Consider the following 23,396-nt stretch of genomic DNA (forward strand, 5'->3'; position numbering starts at 1 on the left):
TGTGTGTGGTGGTTCTTGAAGCACTCACTCCAGCTGCAGTCCACTCTTTGTGAATCTCCCCCACATTTTTGAATGGGTTTTGTTTCACAATCCTCTCCAGGGTGCGGTTATCTCTCTTGCTTGTACACTTTTTTCGACCACATCTTTTCCTTCCCTTCGCCTCTCTATTAATGTGCTTGGACACTGAGCTCTGTGAACAGCCAGCCTCTTTAGCGATGACCTTTTGTGTCTTGCCCTCCTTGTGCAAGGTGTCGATGGTCGTCTTTTGGACAACTGTCAAGTCAGCAGTCTTCCCCATGATTGTGTAGCCTATAGAACTAGACTGAAAGACCATTTAAAGGCTTTTGCAGGTGGTTTGAGTTAATTAGCTGATTAGAGTGTGGCACCAGGGGCCATCAATTTTGAACCTTTTCACAATATTCTAATTTTCTGATATGATGAATTTGAGATTTTCATTTCTTGTCATTTGTAATCATCAAAATTAAACAAAATAAACATCTGAAATATATGAGTTTGTATGTAATGTATGAATATAATATACAAGTTTCACTTTTTAAATGGAATTACTGAAATCAATCTACTTTTTCATGATATTCTAATTTTATGACCAGCACCTGTATATATGAATAGATATATGAAATACAAGTATGTCAGTGTTATAGATTATTTACCTCGATTTCTCTGTCAGATGCACCCTCAAAGCAGAGGTCAGGTCTGAAGAAGAAGTTACCTCTTGGATACTGTACTCTGTGCATTTTCTCTGAACCCGGATAATAAATGATAATAAAAGGTTTGCAGAAAAAAAAAGTTGAATTACGTATTTTCTCAAATAGAGACAGTTGATGTTTCTCTCTCACTTGTCAGGAGCCTTTTAGCGATGGTGTACCTGCAGTGTTGGAGCAGCACCTGGTATAGAACGGGGTCTGCCTCAGGACGATCTCATGTGCGATGATGCCGTAGCTGTAAACGTCACCTTTCTGTGACACACCCTGTTTACGGAGATGTTCCGGAGCTGTCCACAGATCTGGACAGGAGAGATAAACAGACGCTCAGTGTCTCCTCATCATCTCAGCTTTACTGTAGGATGCATGATCATTCCTGGGAATAATCACCTCTGCCTGGCATTAGAATGGAGTGGCAGCCAAAGTCTGTGATCTTGACCACCATGCGGTTATCGACCACACAGTTGGTGGACTTGAGGCGACCGTGGACTGCAATATTACTGGAGTGGAGATACGACATGCCCTTTGGAGACAGTTTAGAGCAAAACATTTAAAGGATGGGTGTTAAAAAGAGTTGCCATTTAGTGTTACAGAGCTTTGCTACAAGGATTAATAAATATTTTTCACTTTTTGACACCTTATTTCCCCAAACCTTAACATCTAATATTTGAATTATATGTTTTAGCTGCAGTGAAATGCAAAAAATGTGTATAGCTCATCATTTTTAGACCATTTTACTTTTATACTCATGAATAAAGAGCAAATAAACCATTAAGAAGTCACCCAGCTGGTTAGTAGGGTCGACCTGTGTTTGTTTTAATTTCATCATAAATCCTTAGACTGAGAGTTAGACAACTTTTATTATCATTCTGTATACAGAGTGTATTCAAAACAAAATACAGACGTTCTGTTAAGTCATAAAATGTTTGTTTGACAAAGTTAAAAAATAAATAGCATCACAAAGACAAAAGAATGCAGCAAACAATAAAGCTGAATGTAATATCCCCACAACCGAGCACAGTGTTGGCTGCAGCATGCTAAGGGGAGGCTTTTCTTTAGCAGGAGCAGAAGTTACAGAAATCGAAAAATTTGGCGCTTGCGCTACTTTGCCTTTATGTCTCCCATTAAATGCAGATAAGATAAAGGTGAAACTTAAAGGTTAAAATGTAACACAATGTGAAAAAACTGCAAACTATTTTATACCCTCCAAGTTGTTACTTTAACGTGAAAAAATAAATGATACAATAGCCTTTTTTAAAGTTGCAATTATAACAAAGTTACCTTTGCTATGTCGTACATGACTGATATCTTAAACTCCATATCCAAGAAGGTTTCATCTGGGTAGGAAATCCTGTCACTGAGAATGTACTAAATAAAGAAAAAAAAAGAGAGAGAGAGGAAAAAGCAAATTACATTAATATCTTATGGCTTTGATCGCTCTGCTTTATTAGTGGTATGGAAAAGTGGAACACTTAACATACACTCTTTATGTGTCTGTTCCTGTGTGCAAACATAGGATTATGTGCATTTACGCGTGCGCTATTAGTGCTCTGTAAACAGTGTGTCATAAATCATCAAGAAGACAGTAGAGTCATTAGGGGCAGTGTGAAAAAAAGGACTACTGAGATTTGTCATCAACAGCTTCTGTGTCAGGTTTCATAAAAGGAAATCGGAGCGACTATTTGATAGAAATAATGGTTGCTGCAATGCTTTTTTGACATTAGGAGTAGATAGTAAACAATCCCATCATTAAATTAGAATTTAATTAGATTTCTAGGGTGGATGTGGTCAAATATGCAGAAAATAGGCTAAATTAGGTGGCCATCTTAGTAAAATATTAATCCCTAAGTTACAGTGTTTGATCATTTGCATTCCCTTAAAAATTGAGTCTCCCCCGTTCCTCAGTGAGGCCTAGAAGCCCAAGATCTATATCCAGCCATTCAGCAAAGATACTGCTACATGGCTGTGCATCTCATTTGGGCATTTGAACAAATACATCAGCCCTACAATGATACATTTCCTATTGTAAATTAAGTTGGGGAAAAAAAGGTAAGTCAAGAAAAAAAAGGTAACTGAAAAGTTAAAAAGTGAAGTTAAAAGTTAATAAGCCTAGTTAACAATTATATTTAGGTTTATAATCTAAAAAATGTGAGTGCCAGTATCAGCAATAATGCGTCTAAGATTATGTTGTGGCAATAAAATATGTTTCTTTCACTCTCAGAGTGTTTTTCATTAATTTCTTATAGAAGCGCTTTTGTTATTTTTTTAAATATATTTGGGTAGGTTGACGTTTCTTGTTATTTCATTGACATTCATTTTTGCAATAAACATATTTTTTTAAATGTTCCAATAACACTTTTGGCTAAAAAATTTTGATTTTCAAAGTATTTACTGAGTGCCCTATAAAGGGTTAAAAGCTCCCAAAATAAATTAATCTTTACCTGCAGAACATAATCCCTATTTTTGAATTGAAAATAAAAGATCATAACTCTGAAATATCAGCATAGTCAAATTTATTGTAAGGTATTTTATATCTCTTTTACATTTTTACTTTTACATAATTTACTCTGAAAAAATGATGTTGATTGTGTATTTTAGGTTTGGATAACCAGTCCTGCATTAGAAAACAAGCAAACCATGGGACAGACAGCAGCTGGATTAAAAAGCTCAAACAGAGACACATTGAGATCTGATCTTACCCTGAGGGACCCCCTCTGGCACAGCTCAAACACCCCAAAGAGCCCGTACTCAAACTTCACAGTGCCGTAAAATTTGGTTAGATTGTAGTAATCAATCCGCAGCAGCTGCAAGAAAAAGGTGTGGAAGAGCAGAATATACATAAATATAAACCACCGATGTAAATACTACAGCTGGAGTTTATTGGAAATAAAATACAAAGCGTCTCACAGTGTTGAGCTCAATTTTCTGTTCCTTTGTGAAATCCCCATCTGCATGTTTCAGCTCTTTCAGGATCACAGGCTGTGTGTGTGGCGGGGGGTGGGGGGTAATTAACATACATAGTAAATCAGCTGAACTTGGTTATCACTCTGAATGTCTGTGCTCTGTTATTGATTTTTGGGAGCAGGAACAAATGTACCTTCTTGTCGTAGCAGCCTCGCTGTCTGAAGTATGTGCTATCCTTCCTCTTATCGTCATCGATCTGTCCCACAAACACAAACATGTCCTTTTCCTTCCAGATAGCTCACTCTAAAGCCTCATTCAAGCAGGTTTTAGATATGAAGTTCAAAGGGTGCTCATAACTTTTTAACCCAGAATATCTTCAGCACTCCATCTATCTGTAATAGCTCCATTAGAAAAATATATATATTGTTAATCTGAATGTTAAAACTTAACGTAAGTTTTTAGTTTTGCCTCATTAAGTTGTTAATCATGAATATTTTCTTAAAATCCTTTAAATGAACAGCATAAGATGAACAGATTAACAAAAGAAAGACATTATCACAGCACTATTAAAACCACAGTGCTGAATTCAAACAGGCAAATCATATTTGCACTGATTCCTGTATGTGGCAGTGATACATGAGCTGCAAGCTGCAGACACCGATTGTGCTACATTCAGTCAGGAGTAAAAATGTGGCTGATGGTCAGTTGTTCTCATTAGGCTTAATTTTCCACTTATTTATTTTCTAGGAATAAAGAGCAATAAAGAGCAAATTGACACTGGGTTTTATTCCATGATCCAACTTTGATTTTCTGCTGTTATATTGTCTCTTTTAATCTTATTAAAAAAACAATATTGTAGAGCATGTTAATCAATGACAGTTCTGACCTTCAGAGAGACCTCTTTCTCATCAAGAGGTCCAATCAGGTGTGCATCGATGTGGGACCACTTCCTCTGCATTAGACGCTCCTTCCTGTTCTGTCTGGCAGCATTTACAGTCATTGAACACAGATAGAGCAGATTACTTAAGTAAGTCAAGTGGAATGCAATCATAAAATGTCTTTATAAAAATCATCTTAAATTATAGCTGTGGAGTTTCTGCTTCTCCTCTTTCAGGCTTATTAGTAGTTACTCAGAGCGGCATTAAAAATCAGGAAAGCATACAAGTTTCTGATAAAAATATTTAACTTACCTGTCTTTAGTTTGTGATTGCTCCAACCCGTTTAGAGTAAATAAGGAAGGAGACTATTTTACATGCTCTCAGTGAAACTACACTGCATTTCTTTCTAGTTTAAATTCCATATAACTTCCTGCATTTTGCTTATATGCTGGCAGAAAGAGAAGCATGAAGGGTATAACTGTCACTGTTAAAAGTTTGTTGTGTTTACCTGTAGAAGATGAGGGCGATGGCTGTCACCACCACGACACTAACAGCCAGAACAATCACAATCACATCCTGGGTATCCAAGTCTGCAAACACAACACATTGATTACAGTAGAGCTTTACAGCAGCTGATATTATAGTATTTTATATATAACATTTATAGTCCTTACATACAGAGTCTCTGTACACATGTAAATAAATATTTATACCCTGTATAGCACTTCTAGATGGATTCAGGTGGAGAAGGACATTTTAGTTGGGAAATATAAAAGGAATAATGGAAATGAATCATCATTATTCTATTGAAGGTTGTATAGGGGGAGTGGTGGCGTAGTGGTTAGAGCTTTGTGCTTGGATCCCTGAGGTTCTGAGCTCAAGCCCCGCCCCCACGAACTGCAACTCTGGGTTCCTGAGCAAGACCCTTAACCCCACACTGCTCCACTGGTGCCACACAATGGCAGCCCGATGCTCCCCAAGGGGATTAATTAAATTCAGAGAGTTCATTTCCTTTGCTTTGTACTTGTAAGAGTGTAATGACAATAAAGTTGAGTGTGTAGACTTTGACACTTATGCATTGTTGAAGTGTCTTTTAATGTATTTTCTTTTGACATAGTCTGCTTTTTTCTGTCAGTAACCCAAATCTTTTTTTTGTAGATGGTTGTCTACTCCAGCTTTCAGATGTCCTCTCAGTCTGCTAGACTGCGAGAATATATTTTGTCTGCAGTTCAAATCAAGCGAGCCAAGAAATGTTCAGATTTAGCTCTAAACTCAGTGATTCCAAAACTCAAATACTGTTCTAAATGGTACATTGTTGTTATTTGGTTTAGTTCAAAATATGCTTGGACTTTAACAATATAATATGCTAAAAGTGGGGCCCTGAGGGCCACTATCCTGAAGGTTTTAGATGTTTCCCTGCTTTAGCACACCTGATGATTGCAGTTCAACAAAAAAACAGTTAATCTGCTTTAGCACACCTGATTCTGATGATTGCAGTTCAATAAAAAACTGTTAATCAGCAATCAATGAAATGCAGCTGTGCTGGAGCAGGAATCCTTTAAAACCTGCAAGACAGCGACCCTCGAGGATCCACTTTGGACAAGCCTGATCTAAAACAAGATGATGCTTTCATAATCAGTTTTCCCCCGGTCTAATCTGGTTAACACAGACCTTATCCTGCAAAAAAAAGACACAATAATTTGTCTAAATTGTTGTAAGGAACTGACTTGAAAGACTTTAAAACAGACTCTCCTCTGAATAACAGCTTTGGTCTCCCATGGAAACTGTAATTTGCACTTTAGACATTAATTGCTCATAATGTTCCTACGGATCCAACAAGCTGTACTATTTATGAAAATCATGACAAAAAAATAAAATTCAGCTTTAGGAATTTAATGTTTATTACCATTTGAATTATGAGGTTCATCGCTCGGGAGTTTCCCAGTCCAGCCCAGTGCAGGGTTTGGGTGCGTGTCAATGGTTTTATTCTGTGTTGTATCAAACACTAGCAGAACTTCATACTGTAGAAGAAAAGAATATGAAATGAAACCTTTGTTTTGGCTGCGCTGACAGTGAAATGAACAGAAACCTCACCTTCAAAGTGTCTTTTGTTGTGTAAATGAAAGTGAAGTTCACATCTCTGTCCCCATACTCATCAAGAACATACGTTCCTCCCATACCTGCATCCGACAATACATACATATACTGCAATAAAAATACTATATACCAGCAAAGACACATGAAAAACCAAAATCTAAATAAGTTTGCACCAAAATCTGGTTCAGATGCTGATTAAAATTCAGATTAAAGTTTAATTTCATGGATCATTTATATCCATGGCTCTGCCAATTATTTTTAAAAACTAGATAACAGTTTTTGCCTCCATTTGTTAGCTTAGAGAGTGGTTACTTGGTTTGGATGGGTTATTTATATAATTATCATTGACATCAACATTGCAGAAAGACTGCAGAGTTTAAATAGACAGATTTGTAAAGAAGTTTCATAAACATAAACTTTATTACAGATTAAGGCTACGTTTATGGTCTATTAATGCATTAATAAATGAAAAACTTAGGTCATAAAGCCAAACTGGTGAAGTTTATGATTCTTTTCATGTTAAAAGGTCGGCTACACTTTTCATGGTGAACCTAAGAGACGCTGCAGGGCCTCGCGGGATACACTGTAGAGTCAAGGTGTCATGTGGGGATGAGTTGGTAGAGATTTTCAAAATGTATTCAATACATCCCTCACTTAAGTTATTGCATTTAATGGCATCAAGTGTGTCATCATAAACCCAAAAAGATCTGGAAGCAGCAGTATAAAGCTGCTTTCCCTTTGAAAGTAGTGGGTTAACGTGGGTTTATCAAAGGCAGGTTGACCCACTAATTGGCATTTGGCTTCTTTCCCTCTGACAAAAAAGCTGGGTCTGACATGCCAGCTAGCATGCCGCATGGCCTCTGTACGTCTGGTTATGCCATCATGCTGGGTTAGTGTTAATGATGTCATCAGTGTGGCAGAAATCAGGAAAAGCAAAAACAATGGAGAGCAACGTGTTGCAATCTTGTTGATTACCTGCCTTGGCTTGCGGTCGTAACTTTGTTGCCTTAATGAAATACCTGTAATGTTTAATGTTTTTTTTTTAAGCTAGTATCTCGAACGGTGCCTGAAACTTGGCGCTGAATCTCATCTTCTCTACGAATCATAAGAAGCTCACCAACCTCTCTGTCCTTCCAGTGCTCCATGTTTATCAAATCAAGCAATTTTTTGCTTGTTATATCAGATGGAACTGACGCAGTGTTGTGAAGTATGTGTGTTGCGCTCAATTTCATCACGTTAATTTTTCACCCTAATGTTCCTACTGCATGCAGATTGGAGCTGAGCTGTTTGAAGACAATTTTAACCCAGGTCGCCTGCCAAGTCATTAGACAAAGGTTGATGGGGGGTTTGTTAGCCGTTCCCACTGCGAATAAAAGCTGATAGTAAGCAGATTTAAATGGGTTTTTCGTCCACTTCAAAAATTACTATAGATCTCTATTAGTCCATTTACTGAAACAATTGATCGACCTAGGATGTCCTTCTTCATACCTCACTGAGTGACTGGGACCTCCTACCAATTCCTGGGAGTTTTCATCTAAAATAACTCGTCATGGTCTGAGAATAAACAGGCAATGATTTGGAATCCCAAGTTGGGTTCACACATTCTACAAGTTTTTCAGCACAACCTGCTGATGCGCTTCTATCATGTTACTATCTAGAGTTTATGATCTACTGTATGTTGTAGTTGTATGCTGGGAGCACATCAGCAGATTAACTGGCCTTTCGAACGGTCATAAATGCAACACAAGAGATCACCGGGTGAACTTCATGACAGGAGACAGAGAATTCTAGATGCATCAGAAGACCCGCAAACATCCTTAAAAGACTCTTCCTACCAAGCTCATAATCTGCACAGACTGATGCTTTCTGGCGAATGTGTTTCGGGTCGATCAAAGCTTGTATCACCAGGATAAAAAAAGGTCTCAGAAGATGACCAGGATGGGTCTGTGATAGCTGAAACGGCATGAATTGAACCTGAAGGAAGACTTTACCCTAGTTCTACTGTATGTAGTTGAAGTTGGATGATTGCAAGGTTGTCTAATTTTTTAATCTTTATCCCCTTCACTATGCCCTTGTAGATCAAAGATTGGCCCTGAAATTCAGAAGTAGGCCATAAAGCAATTTGCCATTCAGCCTCTAACAACTGATAAGTTCCTGATAAATGTCACATTTTAAATCAGTTTTAATCATGGATGCTTTCAGTATTTGCTGCCTTGTAGCTATTATATGTTCGATCAATAGTGTATAGCTTAGAGTAAGTATTTACTTTTAATCCTGTCTTGAAGTTGCTTGCTGTTTGTCAATATAATTTTAAGTTGTAACCGGATCCCCTATAATACAGATCATACTCACCTTCAAAAGTGACATTTCCAAAAGGGTTATAACTCAGTGGCACATTTACAGAGGCCTTACTAAGTCGATTATCAAGCATCCTTTCTCTCAGAACTTTGCCCAAGAGCAGAGCTCCATCATGATATCCAGCCACGTAGTCATTTATCTGCTCATGACATTTAATGAATAAAAAAAAAGATTATTCAACACTATTTTAAAACGAGTTTTAATCCCTGGTCATATTTAGATATTTGGGGCAGCTCACCGTGTCGTTGTATGATGAGTTTGATCTATAGGCGTAGTTCCTTTGTGGCAGAGTAACTACAAGGACATCACGCATCCAGGGAGGGGATGTTTCATTGACATAATATGCAGGGCTAGATAACAGAAAAGATGATTCCCTAGATGAAATATCTTGCATGGCATATTGTTTTTATGGACTAATTAGAGTGTGTGAAGGAAAAACATCAAAATTAGTCTGAACTTACTTGTAAACATCAAGAAGAAGGAACAAGGTGTCTGGGTGAACCTCGCCTTTTACGTTTTTTTTCATTGTTTCAATGTCCTTTGGGCCTCCACATAGAATAAAAACTGAAAGAAATAAACATTTTAAAAGAAAGGATGAGGCACAGAACCAGAGAAAGGTCTAAACACAATCTCCACGAGCATGATAGCTATATTAGTTTTTAGGCCAATTTCTGGTCACACTGACCAGTCAAGGCACTTGCTCTACAGTCAAAAAATGTGCAAAACATCAATACACCAATGTGAAACCCTGAGTTAAATTCGTTTCCATAAATTCACATTGAAATATGAAGGGAGGACAAAGCTAGCTTGATTTTAGAAAAAGGAAAGATGTTACTATCAAGTGTTACTCTGGAGGAGCTGCAGTGATCCACAAACTAGCAGTAGACTATTACCTAGCAAGCGACATGAATTGTCCTGAGATTTGTGTGATTATTTACAAACTCCTAAAAATACGTCTTCGCAAAAGCCAACAGACGGATTATCCTCGATACTGAAATGTCTCAGACCAATTAAATGCAGAGATGTCTGTGATGTAGACACATCAACCAGAAGGGGCAGGCCGAAGCAAAAAACAAAGAGGGCTGGAATACTGCCTATTTCATTTTTTAAAATGATTAAAGTGATGGCGTGCATGAATGGTTGTTTGTCTCTGTTTGTCTCCATGTTGCCCTTTGATGGACTAGCCTGGGATAAGCGTGACAGAAAATAGATGGATGGATTAAAGGGACACAAGTTTTGTCTTTGTGGATGGGAAAATGTCTGCTCATTCCTCCCAACCAGATTTTGAAAGAGTTTGATTTATCAGTTAACTCCACCAGTTGTGAAACAAATCAAGAATGAGATACAGCAGGGCGGCTACTGCTGCTGTGATTGGCTGAAAGTTCAACATTCGGGAATGTGTCACTTGATTTACCCAGGAAAAGTTGTACTAAAAGTCAGTCGCTTTTGCTAAAAATATATAGAGGAGGCTTTCCAGATTTATATGTTGTAGAATTCAAATTGAACTCCATGGATAAATCTGGCTCATGCCTGGTTAGCTGGACTCTAATGCATGTTGCAAATCTAGCCTTTATTGACGAGAGGCAGAACTGAAAGGTAATCAAGAAGTCTCAAATAAACTTCCCTATCATCAGCAAATGTGTAAGAAGCATGTCAACAATGGGTGGTGAGGTTGCTTGAGGACCCAAATGCAGAGACGAGTGAAGCAGAGATGAGTTCTGATAGATTCAATTAATAACTGAGGCAGACATCCAAAAGGCAAAATATACAAAATATAAGGAACCAAAAACCTTTAGGGGAAAAATTGTTTAGGGAGCCAAAGAAGAGGAAATAACAATCAACAACAACAAGGAACCAGCAAGGTGACTGCAGAGGTGGAGTATTTAAGGGGAACAGAACAAAGGATGGACTAATGAGCTGAATAAGGAGCAGGTGTGAGTGGAACTGATGAGAAGGAATCCACGGAGGGAAAAAAACAAGCACAAGGGCGCAACAGAAAGTAACTAAAGACTGAATATAATGGAAAATAAACCAAAGAACAAAACAGAACAATTGATAACAGTAAACTAACAACTCAGAGTCACAAATGGGGAGAACCATAAAGTCAAATGAGACCAAAGAAAATTGATTGGTGAAGAGATGGATGAGCAGACTTAAAAAATAATGGGTGAAATATGTTCAAATTCTTTATGGCCACGATGAGCATCTTTTATACTTTTTAAAAGATGTTAAAGAGTATGTTTGTTGCATAGTGCCTATTCATCTATTTGACCTTTTTCATTTACACAAATGATGGCATACATTCAGAAAACATGTTATCTTTGCCAAGTTATCATCAGATTATTAGGGGGGTCGCCAATAGTTATAAAGCATCTTCAAAAACTTGAACTTCTGCCAATCACCTTATTGGGAAAGGGATACAAAAGAAAATGGGTTATATTAAGTAGTAAAAGTTTAGAAATTTAAAAGTTAAACTACAGTAGTTTAAACCGATAATCAGTTTTAAAAACTCACTGTTGCTGTGTCGTTTTGAGTCCTTCAGTGCTTTTGTTAGCTCATCCATGTTCCGCAGCATCACCCTATCTGTATTTGAGGCAAACCTTGAAGACGGAGCTTCCAGTGCGTTTATGTACCTTTTTTGGAAAAGCAGAAAGCTAAAGGCGATGGATCACAAAATAAAAGCAAAGATGCTATTTAATTCTCACGTTCTCTCTCTCTTTGGCTCACCAGAAGCAGTCTTCAGGTGCAGAGCTCCCTTCTTTGTACACATAAAATTTCTTCCATTTGGACTTAAACCCCAGGTCCTCATTCATAAAGTTCAGGAATAAATCAATGATTTTTCGAGCTGGAGGCAAAAGACGAGTCAGTTTGGGTTTGTAGTCGCATGAGAGGCCGAAACTCCCAGCTGAGATGATGGGAATACTCAGAGTTAAGCCGATCTCATCACTAGGATAGATAGAGAGGGTAAAAAATTAGACAGGGTGAATAGATGATGCTGGTTAGAGAAACATTAAGGTCATACTTACTCCACTAATTGGAAGGTGGCATAAGTACATGAAGGTCCTAGCATAACGCATCCGACTTCACCCATGCGCTGCAACAATAATTGCAGCACAAACAGTTAAATATTCTTCAAAAACTGGTTTATAAGTCCACTCCTGTAATTATCTTGCTTTACATCCATCCTGTCAATATTTGCCGATCAAAACATTTTAGGGTGCATCGTTTTGTTTTTACTTGTATTTAGTTTAGAAACAGAAACATTTGCACAAACTTTCACAGAAATATTGAATTTAAAATCAGATACAGTGCGTTGATCTCATAGATCAATGCACTATTTTGCTAGGTGTAGAAATATTATTTACCGGTATGTACATTTTTCTTTTTTACAGATAAAATCAGAGAATGCTGGTTCCTTATTCAGGGGCCCCCACAAATAGAAAGAGAACATTTCACAAAACAATCTTTAAATTCTTATTTCCTATAATCTTCCCTTTAACATAACCACAATTTTTGAAATATCTGCATTTTAACTTGCACCCCACAATATTTGTCAAAAAAAACATAGGGCCATTTTATGTGGTGATGTTACACAATCATTGAAACACACCAAAGAAGGCGTCCAGCATGGAGCTGTAATGTTTCATCAGAAGTGGAGCTTTGACCACATTGTTTCCTGCTGGGTTCCAATCAGTAATCTAATTAAACACCTCATCTAAAATTAGGTTCTAATTACGTGTAAAATACCATTTTTGTGTGACATTTATTTCTAAAAAAATGTGAAAAAAATCAGGAAACCCTGAAAACGTTAGGGTCTTACTTCTTGTGAATCTTCACCAAAATCTTTATCGTCCAGATTTTTTATAATCGTCATGTTATGTACTTTTTTGTTGAGGAAGCAGGGCTTTTTTATTGAACTCCTACAATTTGAACATGAACCATGTGCCTGCAATAAGGCCAGGGAGCTGATCTTTGACTGGGCACCATGACAACCATCTCCTCTGGCAGCAGCAGATATAAAGCTGTGCCAGCCAAAAGGTAATCTTGGTATAATAAAAGGTAGAACAAAAAAAGGGAACTTGTTGATGAGAAGATGGCGCCTCAGATCCAGTCATCACTGCTGTTCTCCTATGTTAGTAAGATAAATACAGGTGCTGGTCATAAAATTAGAATATCATGAAAAAGTAGATTGATTTCAGTAATTCCATTTAAAAAGTGAAACTTGTATATTATATTCATACATTACATACAAACTCATATATTTCAGATGTTTATTTTGTTTAATTTTGATGATTACAAATGACAACAAATGAAAATCTCAAATTCATCATATCAGAAAATTAGAATATTGTGAAAAGGTTCAAAATTGATGGCCCCTGGTGCCACACTCTAATCAGCTAATTAACTCAAACCACCTGCAAAAGCCTTTAAATGGTCTTTCAGTCTAGTTCTATAGGCCTCACAATCATGGGGAAGACTGCTGACTTGACAGTTGTCAAAAAGACGACCATCGACACCTTGCACAAGGAGGGCAAGACACAAAAGGTCATCGCTAAAGAGGCTGGCTGTTCACAGAGCTCAGTGTCCAAGCACATTAATAGAGAGGCGAAGGGAAGGAAAAGATGTGGTCGAAAAAAGTGTACAAGCAAGAGAGATAACCGCACCCTGGAGAGGATTGTGAAACAAAACCCCTTCAAAAATGTGGGGGAGATTCACAAAGAGTGGACTGCAGCTGGAGTGAGTGCTTCAAGAACCACCACACACAGACGTATGAAAGACATGGGTTTCTGCTGTCGCATTCCTTGTGTCAAGCCACTCTTGAACCACAGACAGCGTCAGAAGCGTCTTGCCTGGGCTAAAGAGAAACAGGATTGGACTGCTGGTGAGTGGTCCAAAGTCATGTTCTCTGATGAAAGTAAATTTTGCATTTCCTTTGGAAATCAAGGTCCCAGAGTCTGGAGGAAAAGAAGAGAGGCACTTCATCCACGTTGCTTGAAGTCCAGTGTAAAGTTTCCACAGTCAGTGATGGTTTGGGGTGCCATGTCATCTGCTGGTGTTGGTCCATTGTGTTTTCTGAGGTCCAGGGTCAACGCAGCCACATACCAGGAAGTTTTAGAGCACTTCATGCTTCCTGCAGCTGACCAACTTTTTGGAGATGCAGATTTCATTTTCCAACAGGACTTGGCACCTGCACACAGTGCCAAAGCTACCAGTACCTGGTTGAAGGACCATGGTATCCCTGTTCTTAATTGGCCAGCAAACTCTCCTGACCTTAACCCCATAGAAAATCTATGGGGTGTTGTGAAGAAGAAGATGCAATACACCAGACCCAACAATTCAGAAGAGCTAAAAGCCACTATTAGAGCAACCTGGGCTATCATAACACCTGAGCAGTGCCACAGACTGATCGACTCCATGCCACGCCGCATTGCTGCAGTAATACAGGCCAAAGGAGGCCCAACTAAATACTGAGTGCTGTACATGCTCATACTTTTCATGTTCATACTTTTCAGTTGGCCAACATTTCTATAAATCCTTTGTTTTTATTGGTCTTCAGTAATATTCTAATTTTCTGATATGATGAATTTGAGATTTTCATTTGTTGTCATTTGTAATCATCAAAATTAAACAAAATAAACATCTGAAATATATGAGTTTGTATGTAATGTATGAATATAATATACAAGTTTCACTTTTTAAATGGAATTACTGAAATCAATCTACTTTTTCATGATATTCTAATTTTATGACCAGCACCTGTAGTTCCAGTCCGATGATCTACAGCTTTACCTAAATCGGTGGAAATAACCGAAACCTTGACGAACGCATTCATGGCATAAACAAATCAATTTCCTCTGAACACATTTAACTAACTTACATCCAATGCCTTGAGGATTGCCACTCCTTCACAGGTGCTGCTCCCGCAGCCCTGCCTGTTGTACACGGTCGTGTTGAACCCGTTGTAGTTAGCTGTCAGATTGTAGTCTAGGCCTTGGGTCATGGAAAAAAGATAAGGTGCATTAATATTAAATTTCATTTATTGATCTCCTGTTATTAAGATTAGATTAGACTGACTTTTATCACACAGTGATGAAATATTTGCCTTTGGATTCCCACTGAAAGTATGCCACTGATTTGTCTTCATGAACAATAAAATAAATGGTTATGGAAATATCCTTTTAAAGATGTACTGGTTCAACTGCACTGAATATACATCAACTACTTATTTATTCACACATTTTGAACAAACTGCGATGGACTGGTGACCTGTCCACATTGTTCCCCGCCTCTCGCCCATAGACAGATGGTTACTGGCACCAGCACCGCTCATGACCGTAATAAGGGTAACGAAAAATGGATGGATGGATATTCTATGAAATTTTATATTACTGTAATTGGATTCAATTTGAAAATTAACATCTAAAACTAAAACATTTAGGGAACCTTAAAACATACCTTTCTCTAAACCCTTTTTTTTTGTATTAAAATGTTTTTTTTTGTGGTCTGATGTACTTGTCTACTGTTATATGTCGTGTTTTCATCAGCTATAAGGGGAAAAACACCATAATTAACAAAAATAAAGATTTAAATATATATAATTTGATTTACTTTGTGAATTATGTTACTTAATACTTAAAATAAAATAAAAAATGTTTTAGGATTTATTGAATAGGAATCCTTGTTCCTTTGTCAAGTCCCTGGCCCAACGTAAAGTTTTCGTCTCTAACACAGTGAAAAGAATATTTACCTGACTTCTAAAATAGAACAGAAATATCAGTGGAAAATGGTTGTTTTGCAAGCTATTATATTTTTGCACTTCCATTGCTTTGGAAAAGTATTCACACCTTTTGTCTTAAATACATTTTGTGACAATACCTCAATGTATTTCATCCTGATTTAGGGAACACTTCAGCAGGAATGGAAGGAGACGATAAAGGAAGAACTGTCAAGCTCATGCAAACACAAAACGCATGGAAAGGGGAAAAAGGGCTGCAAGAAAAGAAAACTCCAATACTGGGTAAGAATAATGGAGGTGCTCCAGACCACATATGAGAGATGATCATCTACACAACTGGGGCCGCCTTGGTTCAGATAAATTGCAAAAACTGGATGCCCACCCAGGGGATATTTAAAAGCAAGAAAGAAAAAGTGAGTTTTCTTTATTAAAGTTCTGGTCTTGTATGAATTGATAATATTTTTTGGGAACTGGAAAACTTGTGTTATGGGGATCTAGCTTGCAGCTTTTCCTAACTTTTATTGTATCTGTTTTGTGTCTCTATGTGGGGGCACTGTTTAAATGTGGATTGGAATTTTTTTTTGCAGGCTTTTTCCTTTGCCTCCTTTTTGTCTGTTTTATTTTCATTCTTATGTTTGCTTTATGTTTAGAATTTGCTGCCCGTTAATGTATTTTCAGGACGTTTCCACCCCTCAACCACTGTTATTTGTGTGAAAAGCGCTTTGGTCAAGTCTCCTGACTTGAATAAAAGGCGCTATATAAGTACATGCCATTTACCATTTACCATTTACCATTAGAAAACTGAATTTTTTTTCTTATTCTAATTACTAAAAATGCTCAAAAACAGCTGACGTTAAAGAATGTTGATTTTTAAACATTCCCATTGATTCCCTGTTTTTTTTTATATAAGCAGTTTTTGTGTAGTCATGCCTTTATGTGGAAGGTCATCACAGCCTTATATTAAAGCTTAAAAATGGCTTTCACTTTATTACTTCACATATAGCTCCAATCATATTCCTGTTACCTCTGATAAACTTCCTGGTCCCTTATGAAGAAATATAACCCATCAAAGCCCATTTTTATTATCCCTTTTTATTATCAAATATTTATCACAATAAGCAGCCCAATCCAAATCAAATGAACTGATTAACACACTTACCATAACACAGGTCAGCTGCAACCTGTGTTTTTTCCTTTAATGGCAGATTGCAAACTTAACTTCTAGGTGCATACTGTCACCCACTATCACCGAGTATGTAGCATGAGACTGTGATAAAGAACTTACCTATCTGTTTTAAAAGTGGTGCGCTCTGCTCCTTGTCTATACTAACAGCTGTTTCTGCTGGCAACATGCTCACATTATTTATACTGTAATAACAGTCTACAGACAACATTTACCCCCTCATTTATAAAACAGTAAAATCTGGACTCCTGATTTTACTGTTTAATGAATGTCGGGTATTGCAGGCTAACAGAAAACCCCAAACGACTCCCCATTCCTAGGGGGCTGACCCGTTCTTCTGGGAAAATTTGCATGTTTTCTAAGCCAAAACAAGTTTTTGGGCTACTATACAAGCTTCAAACTCAAGCTAATTCTGACATTCTGAATTGAAAAAGCTACCTGGATGGGAATCAAATCTTCTTCAAACTTGGAAACAAGTCCAGTGGATTGTTTTTTAAATTTTTTGGAAAGAAATGTATCCCACAACATGATGCTATCACTACCATGTTTCATCATGGACACAAATAACATGTAGACCGACTGATTTATGTGACCAAAGCACCTTTCTTCAAGATTGCTGCGTGTTTTACATAGTTTGAGGCAAATGAAACCTGTTAACTGCCACATCCCTTGCATGGGATGGAAGTGGTTCCTTCATATTTGCAGCCCCACTAAGGCTATGATCTGCCATTACAACAGGTTTGATTCAATTCATGCTTTTTCAGGTGTTACAAAATCGTTTTTAGTGATTTTAGTCTGGCCAGTCACTGGACTTTCTGCAACTTTTCTTCAACAACGGTTTTCTTTTCTTTTTTTATAAAGATCTAACTATTTGGTGAAATACAAACAGATTCTTCTGTGTGAGCTGTTGATTTTGTAACAAATTCCTGACTTAAACTTCTTTACAGTTTCATCATGGCTGTTGGTTCCCAAATGATCTTAAATAAACCTTTGCAGTCCTCATATAACAGCTGAATTTGTACTTTTAAATTGCACACTCAGAGCTTTGATTATGTGACTTATTATCCAGCTGGTTACGCTGGATGTCATTCAGGCTTGTCAGGCTAAAAATGGCCAACCCAGAACACTGACCAACCCAGAACACTGACCCGTGTTCATAATTGCAGAAAACTTCCGTTCTTCCAAATTTCCCCATTCATTAACAGAGCATGTTGCTGGGAAATTGGACAAACATTTTCCAGAAGTACCAAATACTTACTCAAACACACAGACTCTTGACTTTGAGTCAAACACACAGACTCATTCCCACACCCCTGATAAATTAACCCCATTACGGAAAAGGCTCAGGTTTCTCAAAAGTACAACCTTCCACTGGAGCTGCTAAGAGGCTATTATTCAGTCTGTCTTGTGTTCATCCATCACCATCTAGCTTGGCTAAGCCACCAACAGAACAGGTGCAAAACATTAAGATCTGCAGGGACAATAATCAAGGGTTGCCGCCCCTTTGTCCAGGATTTGTTCAGCCATTGGGTCAAAAGAAGAACAGGTGCTTCGGCAGCACAGTGGTTAGCTCGCACGACCCATGTATGGAGGCCTTAGTCCTTGACGTGGCTGACCCGGGTTCGAATCTCACCTGTGTTCCTTTGCAGCATGTTTCTCCCCCTCTTTCATAACCCCTTTCCTGTCAGCCTACTGTCAGGAAAATGCAGCCAACATTTCTGCAAATTCCACACATCCTGAGCTCAGACTTTTAAACATATGGAAAAATTCAGGCGCCATTGTCAGGATGCTCTCCAAACTGTCTCTGTCTGATGAACACTTATCAGTCTGAGTACCCACGCTGTAAACTGAATTAATATATTTTACCTTAAACATTGTGCAAACTTGTTGCCTTAAAAGAAAAAAATATTTGTGTTAACTCGAAAGAATTTTTGCATATATACAAAGTTGTACACATTGAGTTTGTACAGATCTACCTACATAATAATTGTACGTAGACGTAACTTATTATTGACAGTACGGTCATTTTGGGGAAACTGGCCTTTGGAGCATCCTGTTCGGATCTCAAACTGTTTATTTCAGTATCGTATAAAAATATTGTTCTGTTAAACATGAAACATTGCTTTTGCAGTTTGTCAATTCTAACAACTCAACAGGCTTGAATTCCTTGTCTGGATGAAACATTAATGTTTGATTCATCAGGAAACCTGAAGGTCACAATAACCCAACCATAGCTGTAAGTCTCCCGGTTTGGACAGTTAACTACCACATTTTACCCATCTTTCCTACCATCCTCCTATTATCAGTGTCCTGGAAATTACCCATATTATTGTATTATAAAATGTTAATTTGAAAAACAATTGCTCTCCATCTCCAAATGGAACTGTTGCTAGCATTGCAACCCAAAATGTTATCACATTATTGTAGTTTGCAATTGGTTAAAGTGTTTATTTTTTATTTCTTGTACACAGGTCTTTAAATATAAAGGACACTCTCTGGGCTAGTCCTACGGCTCGCAACAGATGTTATAAATTTTATCTTATTTTAAAATCCAAAACTTGACAACCTAAATAAAGAACTATGGTCAGCTATATTGAATAGAAATTTACTGTGGCAGCTGCCTCGCTCATGATGCTGGCCACACCCATTGCTAACAAAAATCATCCAATGAGGTCACACTGATCTGCACAAGTCTTTACTTTCAAACGCTTCACTTTTATTCATTGACTCAGTTCTAATGTTTTGAGTTATCAAGCTTTGTTTTTATTAAGCAATTTAAGCACTTATTTAGGATGAGTGTAAACTGTTAGCCTGATTTATTTTGTTTATTGAATTAAATGTAATATTTCACAGTGCCAATCACGGAGATGCTTATTTTGACCAACGTAACAATTTTTTGACATATTGTATATACAACAATTGACAAAAATAAATGTCTATTTCTCTTATTCTATACTTAAATTTTCTTATATTTTCTTCCCTGAGAGTAGATTGAAAGTTGATTTCTCTATTTCTGATCACAAACTGGTGATTAAAGTTGATTTTAAAACTGTTTCTGGTCAAATGTAATACAACTCAGCTCTTAGGGGAATAGAATATCCCTATTTTTAGTATTTATATTTTTATATTTTTTCCACCAATAAATCCTTGCATTACAGCTAGCATACCAGCTCCTCTCAGCAAGATATGACATTATTTAAAAAGGGATTAAATTGAGGATGTGTGGAAAGCTCTGTAGTTTAAGTATTGCCACCAAAACCTCTTTTACATTATAGTATCATAATAAACATACAACTATAAAACCCCAGAATAATGGACCATGTTGTCCTTTTACAAGATACAAGACGCTCCTGAGATTATGGACCATGTGAGCATTAAATTAATCTAAGGCATCAACTGGACCTTGCTTTCAGACTCCAGCATTAACATTTAGGGGATTTCTACGCACCTCAGCTCGTTGTTGCATCCCCTCGGAGGTTTTTCCATTGCACATAGTGCTTTAAATAAAGGCAAAAAAATGTTTTTCATTTAATCTAGCATGTTTTCTTTATTGTATTGTTCTGATTAACGTTTTTGAAGATCAGATGACACTTGAGGATCACTTTTCTGTACGTACTTGTTGAGGGAACATGCTGCTCTTCCATGTCACACTCCAAAAATCTCCCATATCAATGCTTTATAGTGGATATGAGTTTATTCATGCTTCCGAAAGTGGATAATGGTAAAGGGTTGTGGTGAATCAATTTTAGGCCACTGCTGGATGCTTTGAGTTTTTAGTAAATCACAAAGAATTAAAGGATGATCCCCATAAAAATCGCCATATATTTCACTAATATAAAAGGGTGATAAAGACTTTGCACCAGTAGTAAGGACAGTTACCAATTTTGGTCATTCCCAAACCCCTGATAAATTAACCCCAAGCCTTACACAGTAGAATATAATCAAATGAAGTATATTCTGTACATTATACAACTTTTTTTTCCTTATTAGACTTCCATAACAAATGTTCTAACATTCTGTAGATTAGAAAAATAACAAAACACAAACACCTTTGATCTATAAGCCAGGTGCTGCTATAATGAGTATTATTTAATCTGAAAATAAATCAGCTATGATAGCAGGAGTTCTGTATTTTATAGTTGCTAGGATAACACCAAAGATACTGATGTCTGCAATAAATAATAGTTATTGATTCAGTGTACATGAAGCAGTCATGGGTTGATGTGTTTCTCTAGTGGATGCTGGGAAACGCTTCAGGCCCCTGACCAAAATTAATCTGTGAACAAACACATAAATAAAGTAACTACAGTCCCCTGTTTGTGATGACGTGTTTTCTTCCCTACAACGCTTCCTCTTTTGGTAGTAGTGTTCGAACTTGTTATAAATCTGATGATTAGATTCGAACAGGGGGCACTCAAATACATTTTTCAAGTTTAATTTATGACATCTATGTTGTTGTTTTTTTTTTATATATCAAAACAAAAAAAGAATAGTGTAGATTTACATGTGGGATAAAAAATAAAACAAAAAATCCAAAAATAGGGTTCCAATCTTGACAAACCAGAGTAATTACAACAAAAAAAACAGATTAAAATCTACTCTTAGACGACTAAATATTCATATCAGTAATACGTTGTTCACCGCAGTCTTTTTCAGGTTTCTATACTGAGTTCCCAGTGAGTTATAGCGACATAAAACATAGAGCATTTAATTTGAAAACAACATCAGAAGATATGACGAATCATTTCTAGTTTACAAGAAACAAACATACTAAAAGGTGCAGGTTTATTTTGCCAATTAAACTTTAAATTCTTAAATTTTCCTGATTCCTTCATCTTGCATGTAGCAAACACAGTCCTGTTGCAATAGATCTAAATATAATTCTGTTAATTATTTCTGTATTCGCTGAAAAAGACCTGAATGAATTGTTAAATAACTTTTAAAAAACATGCACTAGTAGGAAACTATATGAAATGTCCTTCCATGCATATTTTTAAAGGATTTTGCCATTATTTTATTGAGATTATGTGTTTTTAATCTGCTAATCAAGATCTATATGTTCTTTATCAACATAACCTAATTTAATAATTAATTTCTGCTTAACCAATTTCATTTAGGAAAGTTAAAAAAAGGAAATAGCTTTTCGACTAGGCGCAAATCCTGTGGAAATCTGAAAAGCTGAAGGAGGATGAATTTAAGTTGAATGCAAATACATTCACCACCAAACTGATTACCATCCATCTTGATTTTTACAGTATTGTGATTTACAGATTGCAATCAAGCAGTTTGTGTATCAATTTTACTTCATCTCACAGGACTATGCTCTGCTGATAGCATAAATAATGAATGTTATTTAGAATTTGGTGGATTCTTCCTTGCATGCCCATCTTAGAAGTTACTGATAACCAGGATATTATGAGAGACATCAGTCCATACCATTGTTGATGTTCTCCTGCCTGTCCTTCTCTATAGCTTGCTCCACGGCTCTCTGCACAAACGGCCGACTCCACTCGTAGGTGTTGTCCTCCAGCAGCACTACGTTCATTTTGTATTTATGATTTGAGTACAAACAGTCGTCTAGTATTTTGTTGCCAGACACCACCAGTACCAGCACTCCCAGGTAGAGTAAACAGTCCAAGCAGTACATTATTGATCTTGGAAAATTTTCCTTTCTTCCAGCTTCTACATGTCAAACAGATACAAGTTGGTTGAGAGAAATCAAAGGAAAGAAGCAGGCCTTTTTTCACGTGTTGTGTCTGATCCTCTCCACCGGCTGCATATATCCAAAGACAGAAGTGAGTAACTAGGCAGAAGTTACAACGCTTCTTCTTTTACTATCCAACATCAAGATGAAAGGACAAAGCAAGCTTTTCTCTAAGGTACACACTGCTAACACTAAAGAACAAAATAATATCAGTACTGCAGAGATTAAATGTTGACTCCTGTATGCCTTGTACTTCTTTAGCTGCAGTCTAAGATCAGTCCTCCACCGCCTTGATACGGACTGGTTCGTCTGTCTTATATTGGTTAATGAACAACTGCAAGGTGACAGTCAGTGCATGGCAGAGAGGGAGGTGCAGAAAAAAACTCCCACACTCAATCTGGACAAACACCTCCCCTAAAAAAAGAACTAAAAGCCTAAAAGAATAACAGGCTTAGATTTGAACCCAATTTATTCATGTGGTAGTAATTGAACCGGAGAGATGGAGCGTCAACGTGCATGCACAGAGCCTCTTTAACATAATAAATATGATATTGTGCTCCTGTGTTTAACAATTCATAACTCTACAGCAGGATATATATTTATTAAAAACAGCACTTTAAGAAGCATATCAGAATACAGTACATAATACATCAGCTTTGTGTCTGTTTTCTAAGACAATGCTCCTTTTTTCCTACAGGTTATTACTAAGAAGAAGCCGAGGAAACCTTTTACGGTGAAAGGGGCAAAGGTCACCAGAGGCCCATAAAAGCCAAACAGATAAATATTGTCGGCTATAAAGGCAAGGTGGATTTAG

At 37.2% G+C, this 23,396-nt stretch overlaps 1 protein-coding gene across 1 annotated transcript in view; it reads right to left on the reverse strand.

Moving 5' to 3' along the window:
- gucy2c (guanylate cyclase 2C) overlaps positions 1-22,677 on the reverse strand; it is a 33,647-nt gene extending 10,970 nt beyond the window's left edge. The window contains exons 1-19 of the mRNA XM_038309196.1: positions 22,315-22,677; positions 14,838-14,950; positions 11,986-12,053; positions 11,687-11,905; positions 11,474-11,592; positions 9,421-9,523; positions 9,198-9,309; positions 8,954-9,098; positions 6,599-6,684; positions 6,411-6,525; positions 5,013-5,094; positions 4,513-4,606; positions 3,820-3,882; positions 3,630-3,701; positions 3,422-3,526; positions 2,004-2,090; positions 1,113-1,245; positions 887-1,024; positions 672-760 (exon numbers count right to left, since the gene is read on the reverse strand). Coding sequence (XP_038165124.1) covers positions 672-760; positions 887-1,024; positions 1,113-1,245; positions 2,004-2,090; positions 3,422-3,526; positions 3,630-3,701; positions 3,820-3,882; positions 4,513-4,606; positions 5,013-5,094; positions 6,411-6,525; positions 6,599-6,684; positions 8,954-9,098; positions 9,198-9,309; positions 9,421-9,523; positions 11,474-11,592; positions 11,687-11,905; positions 11,986-12,053; positions 14,838-14,950; positions 22,315-22,525 — 2,154 coding nt within the window. The 5' untranslated portion in view covers positions 22,526-22,677. The remainder of the gene's footprint in view (positions 1-671; positions 761-886; positions 1,025-1,112; positions 1,246-2,003; positions 2,091-3,421; positions 3,527-3,629; positions 3,702-3,819; positions 3,883-4,512; positions 4,607-5,012; positions 5,095-6,410; positions 6,526-6,598; positions 6,685-8,953; positions 9,099-9,197; positions 9,310-9,420; positions 9,524-11,473; positions 11,593-11,686; positions 11,906-11,985; positions 12,054-14,837; positions 14,951-22,314) is intronic.
- Positions 22,678-23,396: the final 719 nt, after the last annotated feature.

Source organism: Cyprinodon tularosa, unplaced genomic scaffold (assembly GCF_016077235.1).
Source record: "Cyprinodon tularosa strain WSP-4 unplaced genomic scaffold, ASM1607723v1 ctg118, whole genome shotgun sequence".
NCBI lineage: Eukaryota > Metazoa > Chordata > Actinopteri > Cyprinodontiformes > Cyprinodontidae > Cyprinodon > Cyprinodon tularosa.